This window comes from Miscanthus floridulus, chromosome 3 (assembly GCF_019320115.1).
Source record: "Miscanthus floridulus cultivar M001 chromosome 3, ASM1932011v1, whole genome shotgun sequence".
Lineage (NCBI taxonomy): Eukaryota > Viridiplantae > Streptophyta > Magnoliopsida > Poales > Poaceae > Miscanthus > Miscanthus floridulus.
In genome coordinates this window covers 108562065-108574595 of record NC_089582.1, presented here as the reverse complement: position 1 = coordinate 108574595, position 12531 = coordinate 108562065, and the positions used below count along the sequence as shown (strand labels likewise).

The following is a 12531-nucleotide window of genomic DNA, read 5'->3' as shown; positions in this document are numbered from 1 at the left end:
TAGTAGTAGAAGAGAATGCAGTAGATGACATGTGCTTGTAGTATAGTTTCTTGGATGATGTTGACTACCTTGCATTTAAACATATCTATTGCATTCATCTCCTTCGATGCACCGTTTGCATAATCACTTACGCGCATTGCATCATACAGGATCGCAAACCGAGAACCCTGTCGTCATACCCGAGGAGCCCGAGGTGCAGCCGCAGGAAGTGCCAGAAATCGACGAGGAGGACGTTGAGGAACTCCCGGAGTGCCCCGATCACCGTCCGAGCTCCTTCGAGAGAGGCAAGCCCCGGAGCATTTTTCTCCCAGTTTGCAATTATTTAATTAAATGCTTTACTTTAATGGATGCATTACGTTCAGGAGTTGTTTGCAACCGTTGCTGTATTATACCTTATTTACCTTTGTTATATTATATCCTTGTTACCCTGGTATCCGCAGTCGAGTCAATGCTTAGCTGGCTTAGACCGGTAGAAGTCAGGTGATTTCCTGTCATCTGCGAGCTATAGGTGGTTACCTGGATCTGCTTGGATGACTATGAAGTCATGGTATAACTAAGTGTTAAATGAAGTTGAGACCGGACGGAGACTTGCAGAGTTTTGGATTGTAGTGTTTCCGTCTGTGTCGATTAAGGACTGACCGTTGTTGGGCCTCGAGTCATGTTGAACGCATGCCTTACATTTAGCTGGCCGGATAAAGTACCTTCCGACCGCGAAGCTGGGAGATTTTTCGGGCCGAGTAGATTGCCCGCAACGCACTGTGCCGGAGCAGGTGTGGTAGGACACGGGGGCGGGATGATAAGACCAAAGTGCAGTCGGTCGGCCCCCAGGTACATGTGGTTCCTAGCAAACTCGAGATTCCTGGAAAGTTGACTCGGTGATCAATATCTCACTTTAGAGTAAATCACCAGCTGGTTAGGAATCGATTCGAATCGCCATCGCTCCTGGATAGTGAACACTTGACTTGAGTTACTTCATCGTAGTAAATGTTATGGAACACTTGGATAGTTATAATGAAGATGACAGTATGAAAGTTGTTTAATGATCATTGGTTATCATTATCTGCCTAATCACATGTTTACTCTAATATAGGTGCAAACCTAGTCGACAGGATCATAATAATTAACTTGGCAATAATGCTTTTAGAAAGGTTCTTGAAATGCTAAAAATGCTTCTTTTTGCAAATAAGTCGGCTACCCTACTATAAAGCCCTTCATAATCCTTGGTGTCACTTATTTTCGGTTATGTCGGGTAAGTATAGCTGAGTACCTTCTCGTACTCAGGGTTTTATTCTCACTTGTTGCAGATGGGCAGATGTATTACGGCTACTGTATCAACTGCCTGTATCCTACGATGGGTGATGCTTAGGACCATGGGCATGGTCATTCTTTACATCTCATCTGATGCTTTTGTGGGAGATGATCATTTGCTGGCACTATATTTAAACTCCGCGTGAGTGTGTGTGGTTTGAACAAATGACTTCCGCTACTTTTATTCGAACTGGTTTGTAATAACTATGTTTAAACTCTGATGTACCTGTGATGCGAACTTTTATGTAATTTGTGATGGTGACCGCTAAACTTATTACGATCATGGCTGGGACACGAGTTGGTTTGAAATCCTTCGTGATTTCACGGACTACCGGGTTATACGGGCTTAAGTTTGTTCAATCGTCTGCTCTGGTGGATGATTTTCTTACTTAATTTCGTATAATTGGTCGATTCTGTTACAGAAGCTACCACCGGTGGCGCTGGAGACAGTGCGGCAGGCAGTGCCGCACGCGGCGTGGAACACCGTCTAGGCTGCCACGGTGCCCTCGTTGGCGAGGCGGAGCTCCTTGAGGACGAGCTTCTCGCGCGTAGTGGCGAAGTCCGGCAACGGGTGCGAGTCGGCGATGTTGTCGGCGGTGCTGGCGAAGCGGGGGTTGAGGCCGCGCAGGAAGTTGAGGACGAGCTCTGAGTCGGTGATGACGCGACCGACATCACGGAGTGCGTCGGCAGTGGCCTTCATCTTTTGGGCGTAGTCGTTGACGGGGGAGTCGCCCTGGGTCATGGAGTAGAACTCGTGACCCAGGAAGATGGCGCGCGGGGCCTTGTTGGCCTCGAAGAGGCGCCTGATGGCGAGCCAGAGGGCACGCGCGGTCTGATCTGGTGCCATCGCCAGGCCGAGGACATCCGGCCCAACAGAGCCAAGGAGCCAACTGCGGACGCAGGCGTCGGCGATGTTCCAGGCAGGGTCGGGAGAGCCAGCTTCCTCCGTGATGTGGGAAAGAAGGCCGAATTTCCCGCAGAGAGAAGTGAAGAACGATTCCCACTGGTTGAAGTTGGGCCTCGTCAGTTCCAGGGTCACCGGGATGTGGTTCTTGACATTGATCGTTGCATAGGGGGCAACGAAGACAGCAGGGGCAGAGAGGGAGCCCAGGCTGTTCGTGGTGCTGGAGGAGGAGGAGGAGCTGGTGGCAGATCCAGTCGTCATGGCGACCCTGATGGGAGGAGGGAGGGACAGCAGAGGGGGCGGTGGGAAGGAGGATCGGCTAAGCTGATACCATGTAGAATAGACAGGAAAGGAGGGAATCACCACACACTGAATGTGGGTGGGGGGCCTTTCATATATAGCTAATATGTATACAAGGAAATTACACATATGGAAAACTATACCCTGTACAAGGAAGCAATCCTAGGCTATACATAGAAAGAATCCTAGGCTATATATGGCAGCTAGCCTATCTATGGGATTACACCCAATCTATGATTAGTGCAGGATTATACATATCCTAATAACCTCGATTAGGAGGTAGCTCAATTAATTCCTGGGATGGCTTCTTGCTGGCTTGGGGATAAGACCCATCATTAATCATTTCAGCCGGCTGAAGGTTGGCAGCCTGCTCAATGTTGCCGGCCTGATAAATGCTAGCGGCTTGATTAGGAACACTTTGAACAATATGAACATCAAGCTCACCATTGACATTGTGAACACCAAGAACAACTGAAGACGCCTGAGAGATTTTGAGGAATGGCTTGTGCTCAGGATCCCTTCCAAGACCAGAGGCAGCTGTGGAGAAAACCGAATCACTGCTAGAAGTAGTGATAGGACAGAACTTGCCAATCTTGATGACCGGGCCAATCTCAGTAGGACGATATTTACGAGCTGGGGAATCTTGAACGAGCTTACTGCAGAAAGAAACATTCTTAGAAGTCAATTTGCGCTTATTTTTTGGACTAAGCACCGTTGTCCAACTAGCTTTCTCTTCTTTGTCCCAACGCTTCTTCTCAAGTTCCCAATTATCACCTCCGTCTCGCCACAAGTGGAAATAGGCATCAAAATGAGCAGTCGTGATTCTTCTGAGAGATCGAATTAGCAGACCAAAATGCTTGGAGGCGACGAAGAAACAGAAGTGGCGATCACTTTGGTAAGTGACATGAAAACCAGCAGGAGCGCCTCCCAGACAGCAGTGCAAAGCCAAAGCAACTGAATCTTGAGTGAGACAAAAAAGAAACCTTCTGAAGACCACGAGCAGGAAGAAAGAGCCATCTGGCGAGGAAGAAGGATGATGCACCGAGGAAGAAAACTTGTGCACGACCTCAGCTTCGAAGCGCTTACCCAGGGAGAAGTCCCACTCTCTGACCAACTCTGTAAGAGCAGGGTCCTACTCGAGTTCGATGAGAGCGCCCGGAGGTTGCCGAGCCATCAGATGCGACCTAGCTGGAGAGGTGCCTCCCGGCCCTCCCCAGAGATGCGTCGGATGCAGCCGGGGATCAACAACTATGGGGGAGAGGCGAGGCGAGGTTGTTGGCGCACTGCGGGGGGAGGGGGTGGCTGCTAGAGCGGAACGGGAGGGCGAGAGCGCCGGCTGCGCACAGGAGTAGCGCGAGCAAGACAGCGCACTGGCCGGCGGCGCGGGCGAGCTCAAGCGAGGCGGCGCGCGGGCTAGCGGGTCGGACAAGCGCTAGCGAGGCTGCGCGTGGGCCGGCGGCGCGGCGGGCGCCGGCCAACACGAGCGCGGCTCCATCCCCGTCGGCACTGGAGGCTTTGTTTGCAAATTGTGAATCCAGGTCTCTGCTGTTACTACGGCTGTTATGGTTATCGTGATGCCATTTTTATCCATAATGACAACATGGGATGATCAAGGAGATCACTGCTCTTGAGAGCACTGGCACATGGGATCTTGTTCCTCTTTCTTCTCATGTTCGTCCCATCATGTGCAAATGGGTTTATAAGATTAAGACTTTCTCTGATGGCTCTCTTGAGCATTATAAGGCTCGTCTTGTAGCCCATGGCTCTCTGCAGGAGCACAAGCGTGACTCTGATGAGACTTGCCCCTATGGCTCACATGACCACTGTCGAAGTCTTCTTGCTGTGGCCTCTATTTGTGCATGGTCTATCTCTCAACTTGATGTGAAGAATGCCTTCCTTAATGGTGAACTGCATGAGGAGGTGTATATGCAGCCACCCCCTGGGTACTCTGTTCCTGAGGGCATGGTTTGTCATCTTTGCCATTCTCTTTATGGCCTAAGAAAGCTCCTCATGCTTGGTTTCAGCGCTTTGCCTCTATGGTCACTATTGCTGGTTTCTCTCCTAGCACTTATGATCCTTCCTTGTTATTGTCCTATATGTTGACCCTCTTCGTTACTTTCTTGTGATTGAGGTCTCTTCCTCTTCTGAGGCTTTTATTTGTCTCAAGAAAAGTACATTCATGATCTTCTGATCTTTCTTCTCTCACTGATCAGCGCACTGTAGAAATGCCCATGGAGCTTAATCTTCATCTTTTCCCCATTGACTGTGAGCCTCTTGCTGATCCCTTACGGCTACATTGTTGGGAGGCCTGCCCATTTCAGTCAGTTTGTTTCTGCTCCCACTCAGCTCCAATATAGTCATCTCCTTCCTTTTTTGCATTATCTGTGGAACCATTTTTTGTCGTATGTTCTTTCTACGCTTTAGCTCTCTCCAGCTCCAAGCGTACTCTGATGCTACTTGGGCTAGCGACTCCTCTGATCGTCGCTCTCTTTCTGCCTACTTTTTTTTTCTTGGTGGCTCGCTCATTGCTTGGAAGACTAAGAAGCAAACAACTGTTTCTCGTTCTAGTGCTGTAGTGCAAAGGCTGAGTTGCTAGCTATGGCCCTTGCTACTGCAGAGTTTACTTGGCTATGGTGGTTTCTTGAGGATTTTGGTCTCTATTTCTGTGCCAACACCTCTTCTGTCTGACAGTACTCTGGTGAAGCATGGGCTCACTAAGCATATTTGGTGTTGATGCTTCTTGCACTCAGGCACAGATGCAAGATGTTGTTCTTGCACTCGTGAACCCTCCGCAACGATGTGAGGACCTAGCGACCTGGCAGCGGGTTGTGCGCTCGCCTCCGTGGGGAATTGTTCCGTGACTCATGCGGAGTGGGTGGAAACCAGGCTGGGGTGGAGGGTAATCGCCTGGAATAGGACGGGGCAGAATCCTCGGGTCGGCTAACCAAACGCCACTTTCACGGTGAGCCGGGCTTGAATCCGGTTCGGGAGCATCCCTGTGGATCGGGCCGCGATCCCTACGGGGAATGGCCTAACCGAACAAGGCCTTAAAGTAGATTGAGACTCTGTCCAATTATTATTAAGAATACTGCAATGTTAAGAATATTTTTACCTACTCTCCTCAAAAGCCACTATGCAAAATTGAGCTATACCTGTAATATTGCTATAATGTCCTCTAACTATGGTCCATTTTACTTGCTTAAGACATCATTAGTCTTGAGTGTGCATGTCTGGCTATTACATTTTCTATATGCCAACAAAACAATAAAACTATAATATAGCAGCACTTTAATATTACATTATCACTTTTACGCGACAAATTTAAGTACTTTTACATGTATTGAAAATTTGAAAGGTTTGACTTCACAGTCCACATATCCGGACAATATCAATTTTATTTGGAGATAGCATTATTTTCTCACTTATATCTTATATTCATATGTTTTCCAGATTAAAGCCATGGAGAGAAGGGCATTGGACTTTACAGTGATACACTTGCTGCTCTCTCAGTAGGTCATAGCAATAGTTCACGGTTGGATTTGGCTGAGGAACTTTTGGAAAGAATTTCAGATATAAAACCAAAGCATATACGTGCCTTTAATGCTTTGCTTTCTGGATGTGCGATTATGGTAATGCATTGAATCTGGAAATAGATTTTATGATATTGGGTTTCTGTCCCTTCCACTGAATCTTCAAATGCTTGATGCTCTACATAACGTCCACATCCACAGAAAGTGGATTTCTATAGCTGTCATTGCACCAGCCTGTCAAATTAAAGTTTCTGTTTCATTAATAAGAAGAATGAACTAAACCTCTCCCCCTCCCCGCTTTTCTTGGTAGAATGAACCAGAAAGAGCTGTGCGCATACTAGCTAAAATGAAACATGTGAACATGAAGCCAACTCTCAGGACATATGAACTTTTGTTTTCTCTGTTTGGAAATGTAAATGTTCCTTATGAAGAAGGAAATGTGCTCTCTCATGTTGATGTTTCCAAAAGGATAAGTATAATTGAGATGGACATGTTTAATAATGGAATCCAACACAGCTTTGTGTCTATGAAGAACTTGGTAAGCCTTCTTTCCATGTACTGTAGAGATCTAAGATGTTTGGCAGTAGTATGTATCCAGTTAGAAACCAATTCCATTTGTTGGCCTTTTCACATTGTCCACATCATGCTTTAACTTGTCCGAATAGGAAAATAGCTGATTTATACTTTTCTTAATCTTCTCTGTTTCTATCTAAAATTCCCTGTGAACTGTGACAGTTATTACTTAAAGGTTATAAGTCCACTACTATTTCCAGTGGTCAATTTAGTACTCCCTCCGTTCCTTAATATAAGCCATATAGTTTTTAGCACCAATATTAACGCACGGCTTGGGGAAGGATGTGAGACCGAGGAAAAAAAGGAAAATCAGGCCATCTTCTCTCTCCCAATCAGATTGCTTAAGGGATTGGTTGGGGCATGTGCTATGTATGGTGGGAAGGTTTCCAAACTAATCGGCGTGGGAGCTGATACGTACCTATATTTTGGAATTTTCTTTAGAAATCTATATGGCTTATATTAAGGAACGGAGGGAGTATATTTTTATGGTAATCGGAAGCACCATCTGAACAGGACATATCATTGTTGTTTTGTCAAAAGTCTGAATATTTTCTCGCCAGCTAGTTCCCACTGGATGTCATAACCCAAAATCTTGCCAGTTAGTTCTCACAGACAGTTTTGAATTATCATCATGCCATCTATAAAAGTTTCTGGTATTGGTTGTGGTTTAACTTGCCAGTTACATCCCTCAGTGCTTATGCTGAAAAATCCTTAGAATGTTCTATTTATTCTGTTTCAGATACGAGCTTTTGGATCTGAGGGGATGATAGAGGAAATGCTGAGGTACCTGAATATAGCAGAAAATATTTTGTGGAACATAAATCCTTATCAGAAGAGTGATCTATACAGCATTGCGTTGCATGCTCTGGTTGATGCGAAGGAAGTACGTATCAACAACCTATTAAGTTTGTTCCGATGTGACAAAATGAGGATTATTTTATCTCTTCTCTTTGTAAAGCATGTAAATCTAGTTGTTACAGCTATTTTGGCTCATTTAATCTCGCTGAATTTGATGGGGCTCGTGTTGGGTTTTAACTCTAGCCTACCTCAACTTGCTTGGGACTAATTGTTGTTGTTGTTGTTGCTAATCTCGCTGAATTTGATGGGAGATTCCAAGTGCAGTCACCAGTTATGTTGTAGTTACGGTGTTATGCAACCACCAAAGAAATTTTAGTTACAGTGTTAAGCAATCACCGCTAAATTGGGCATGGAATCAATAATAAAAAAAATCTAAATAATTCAAGATTCATTCACTTTACTTTGCTTATTTGCAAAATTCAGGTTCAGATTGTTTGTGTTACGGATTATATAGCATGCAGTTCTTTTCTTTTGTTCTATCTAAAGCTATAGTACATTTGGAGTTTTTAGTTGAAATTTGAAAATACTCCCTCCGTTCTAAATTGTAAGTCATTCTAGCTTTGTCCTAAGTTAAACTTCTCTAGCTTTGACAAAGTTTATAGAAAAATGCATAAACATCCACAGCATCAAACTAGATTCATTAGATACACCATGGTATATAGTTTGATATCGCAGATGTTAATGTACTTTTCTATAAACTTAGTCAAAGTTAGACAAGTTTGACTTAGGACAAAGCTGAAACAACTTACAATTTGCAGTGGAGGGGGTATGCTACAACACTCCATAGACTGTATATTGTCAAAGTTTTCGTATGGGAACTGGTTCATGTTGGTTTGGTACTTTGGTGCCAAACTGAAATTTCATTGCATGACCGCATTTTGCAGATATTGAACTTGTGTTATAAATCTTGATCCATGTTTCTTTTCTGGTTTGCAGACTCACAGAGCAGTAATGATCTTCAAAATCATGAGATCATGCAACCTTCCAACTGATATTTCAATTTATAATACCATGATAGAGTGCTGCAAATGGCTGTCATGTTTCAAATCAGCTAGTGCTTTGCTGTCTTTGATGCTCCGAGATGGCTTCAATCCTACGGTTGTGACTTTTACACCACTCCTGAAGGTAAGTCTGGCTAAGAATAATACATATATCTTTTAGATCTATCATATTACCGATTACATATTAGTTGGGTTGACTTTTAGTGGTCCGATTGATCTCATGTCTTTTTCATGATGTAAGATAGGTTGTATTAGCAAATGATAATTTTGAAGGGGCTCTGGATCTGCTTGATATATGCAAGATTGAAGGACTTCAGCGTGACATACAGATTTTCGACACAGTACTCTCACGTGCATATGCTAGAGTATGTTTATGATAGAAATCATATATTTTTCTTCCCCTGCTAAAGTGATGCTGAAGTTAAACTCATTTTGGACATTCTTCACAGGGTCAAATTCATGTCCTTAAATATATTGTGGAGGGTATACACCGAGCAAAAATTCAATCTGACCCATCAACACTTTGGTACATATTTTGTGCCTAGGAGCATGAACTGTACAATACTGCAATTGAGGCATTGCTAGTCCTCAGCATGAGAATGATATCTGAGGATGTCAGCATTCTTAGTGAGAAAAGAATTGCTTTTGAAGATCTAATCCTCAGTGAAGAGCCTGATGCTGAATTGAGGATCATAAGGGCATTCCAAGCAGGTGAAGAATTTCTCGCGACGGCTTTACTGAACCTAAGATGGTGTGCCACAATGGGTGCCACCATATCTTGGTCACCAGAGGAGAGTCTTTGGGCAAGGAGGCTGGCATCCTCGTATGATGCTAACAAGAGACCATATATAAACCCCTCGGATGTTCCCAAATCTTGGTGAAGCAATCCACTTAGAGACTGCACAAGAAAAGGAATAGAATCTCTCCCCCGCGTCGCTCCCCCACGCAGGGTGACACGGGCGGACCCCAGAGCCTCGCCGCTCTCCCACCCCTCTCGTCCTCTCCCGCCGCGCTGCCACCAGAGCTGGCCGCCGGCATGGCCGTCCGGCCGGCCAGGAAGGTGGCGGCGGGGCTCGCCCTCCCTCGTGTGGGCGGCGCGCGCCGCAGAGGGCCGGCAGTCCTTCTCCTCGTGAGCTGCGTGGAGCTTCGGTGGGGATGGTTGCCGTGGTTGTGGCGGCGTCGGCTCATGCCTGCGCAGGCGCGGGGGATGGTGGCGGAGCCTTCCTTCTTCTCATTCGCTCATCCCCTCCTCCATCAAGACGACGGCGGCGCCGCCGGTCGGGGCCGCAAGTCTGGTGCCCGGGCAGCCGGATCCGGTGCCCGGATGGCCGGACCCGAACCCAAGGCGGTTGGATCTGCCTTGGCGGCCAGTGGCAGGTGCAGTGGCGGCCGGCGGCGGATGGGACGGCGGCGGCGGTTGTCGGGGCTCGTGCAGGCGCGGGGGGCGGCGCTCTCTTCTCTGCCTGCCTCTCCCCGCACGGCCTTGGCTGCTGCTGCGGCGACCAGCCGGGGCTGCTACGGCGGCGACCGAGCCTCTTCTAGGGCTGGTTGTGGCCGGGGCGGCATCCTGCCGACCAGCCTGCCCACGGACGGTCTGGCGGCCTAGGCGACGGTGACGGCAACGGCGATAGTCCGGCTGTAGGCGGTGCCACGGTTGTGGTCAAGTTGGAGGCGGCGGCGGCGGCAGGGGTCGCCCGGTTCGGGGCCTGGCGTCCGGACCCGGTGACCTCAGGGCAGGGGGCGGCGCCCGAGATGGTGGCAGCACAAGCCCTGTGGCTGTTGGTGGCTTTGTCGGCAGCGACATTGGCGGGTGCCTGAGCCGACGACGACTATGGTCAATGGTGGTCTCGGCGTGCGGCGGTGTGACGCGAGCGGCAGAGTCAGGTCCGGCTCTACGTGGCCCGGTCAGAGGGGGTGGCGGTCGACGTAGCTGTGCGGCTGCGGTGTGCAGCCGGCGCGTCGATGCCCCTCTGAAGGGGCTTCCGTGGGGCGGCGGGACAGCGGCGTTAGCGGTGTAGGCTGGCAGGGGGTTTGGCTTCATGACTCGGCGTTTGTGCTAAAAGGTTCATGGACGAAAGCCTTGGCGACGGCGACGTCGTTGGGCGTCGTTTCCCTGTTGGGGGCGTCATGTTTAACCCTCTAGTATATCTTCCAAGGGTGAAAACCCGATCCACTATGGACGTGCGACGGTGGCGTCATCGGCGTTGCTCCCTTCCTGAAGGCGTCGCATTTGGATTATCGTCGTGTTTTCGATGCGAGATGACGGTTCGCGCTTGGAAGTCAGAGCTGCTCTTCGTTCGAGCTTGGCAACGATGACAGGTGGTGATCGTTAGCTTCGGACTCGTCGGGGATGACTAGTGGGTGGCCTGCCATGGGAAGTCGGAGCTGCTGGCAGCTTGGCTTCCATGCTCGGCAACAATGACCCATGGCAATGTGTCGTGTTTGTGCTCAACCGCGTCGTGTGGGGTGGTTAGTCCCTCGGGTGCCTTTTGTCATGTTGTTTGGCTAACTTTCTTGTACATAATATTCTTTCGTCTTAATTGAGCGGCAGAGCTCCTGCCTTTTTTTCAAAAAAAAAAAATAAGAAAAGGAATCCACTTAACCACCCGTATTGGGAAGCTTACTGAGACACAGCAGAGTTATTGGTCTCTGTCTAGCGGCTCACAGAATGAAGGCAAATCTCTCTGTTGAGTATGATGACAATGTTGTGTTCTGTTTTGCTGGAAGGCGATCGGGCGTCCCTACCTATCATGAAGCTTGATCATGAAACAGGCAGCGGTTTATCATTTCCTTCCCTTCCGCAAGGGGCTGACCTATTGGTCTTGTTGTACCGTTTTCAGGCTTCTAGGTCAACAGCTCTATGATCTGATTCCTTATATCTTGATAGGTTGCTCACTTGATTGTACTGGCTGTCGGGAGCATTAGCTTTGCAAAATTTGTAGGAACATATATGACGGTGACGAAGATCGAGTCACATGGCAGTGACAGAAGAATAAGAGGTGTTACAAGGTACAATAGCTGGAACCCAAAACTTGTTCTGGTTATTTTGAAGGCGTTTGGATTTTGGAACGATGATGTTATAATTACAATTTATTCTGACAAAGGTAGATTGTAGAAGGATGGTGATGCATCTGGTATCACTGATTGACCTGTTACCGCGTGGTACTGGTTTGGTCTTTGTTGTACATCAGTTGTTTTCTGGCAGGTCGTTTTGTTGACTTTGTAGCTGCTCGAATAACAGACCAACATGCCATTATTCCATCTCAGTCATAGATCATTTGTCTATCATAATTATCATCCACTTGGTTTTCCTCCCCTTTCCATATGGTCTTGCACCTTTTTATGCCTTGTTTGGATGCATATGTATCCACCTCAATCCACATGTTGAAGTGGATTGGAGTGAAAATTTTCACTCCACTCCACCTCTACACATGTGGATTTATGTAGATAATGTGTATCTAAACAAGGCCTTAATTATACAATTGTTACCATGTACTCCCTCTGTTTTAAATTATAAGATGTTTTGGTTTTTCTAGATTCATGGTTTTTACTATGCACTTAAATATAAACTATGTTTATATGCATAGTAAAAGTAACGTATCTTGAAAAGGCAAAAATCTTATAATTTAGAATGGAGTCTTTTCTGGATGCTTTTATTGAAATAATTGTTTCCCTCTTTTGAGGTGGAATAATTTTCCTTTTTTCTTGTAATGGATGAATTTGTTTATGGGACCGAGACGTTCGGTCCGTGTCCGGCCGCCGGCCAGTACCCTGCTTCCTACACCTGCACCCCGGTGCGCCCATGTGGGGCTCGGGCCGCACGCGCCCCTGGCCTGACAGACAACACGTGGAGACCGCTTGATACTCGTGCCTCGAACGTTTTCCACACGCTTGCAGGCAGGGACTGCTTGTGCTTTGTACGCTTTCCAACGTCCTAGCAGTTGCAATAGATGGCTATGGCAGGTGGTCCCAGTGCAATATCAGATCTACTTTTGTAACATCTAGATAAAACACTTGCAATATATATCCGAAATAGTTGAAACACTTGCAACGTGCG

General features: G+C 47.3%; 2 protein-coding genes across 6 annotated transcripts in view; both read left to right on the top strand.

The window, feature by feature from the left end:
- The window catches only part of LOC136542049 (pentatricopeptide repeat-containing protein At1g76280-like), a 37890-nt gene extending 28528 nt beyond the window's left edge, over positions 1-9362 (top strand). For 3 of the 5 annotated variants that reach the window (XM_066534308.1, XM_066534310.1, XM_066534305.1), the window contains 6 exons: positions 5963-6246; positions 6353-6580; positions 7355-7498; positions 8410-8598; positions 8720-8839; positions 8924-9362. In XM_066534308.1, coding sequence (XP_066390405.1) covers positions 5963-6025 — 63 coding nt within the window. In that variant the 3' untranslated portion in view covers positions 6026-6246; positions 6353-6580; positions 7355-7498; ... (1 more) ...; positions 8720-8839; positions 8924-9362. Of the gene's footprint in view, positions 1-5962; positions 6247-6352; positions 6581-7354; positions 7499-8409; positions 8599-8715; positions 8840-8923 lie in introns of all 5 variants that reach the window. The other 2 variants (XM_066534307.1, XM_066534306.1) reach the window with 2 other exon arrangements.
- Positions 6404-9355, top strand: LOC136544196 (pentatricopeptide repeat-containing protein At1g76280-like). Its single transcript, XM_066536437.1, has 4 exons — positions 6404-6580; positions 7355-7498; positions 8410-8598; positions 9020-9355. Exons 1-4 carry the CDS (start codon positions 6404-6406, stop codon positions 9353-9355), a joined length of 846 nt encoding a protein of 281 aa, XP_066392534.1.
- Positions 9363-12531: the final 3169 nt, after the last annotated feature.

What these genes read in the sequence shown, in the direction of transcription:
- LOC136544196 (XM_066536437.1), top strand. Translation starts at nt 6,404, where the DNA reads ATGAAGCCAACTCTCAGGACATATGAACTTTTGTTTTCTCTGTTTGGA. An exon ending in CTCTGGTTGATGCGAAGGAA is followed by an intron (nt 7,499 to 8,409) that starts GTACGTATCAAC and finishes TCTGGTTTGCAG; the next exon opens with ACTCACAGAGCAGTAATGAT. An exon ending in CTTTTACACCACTCCTGAAG is followed by an intron (nt 8,599 to 9,019) that starts GTAAGTCTGGCT and finishes TTTTGTGCCTAG; the next exon opens with GAGCATGAACTGTACAATAC.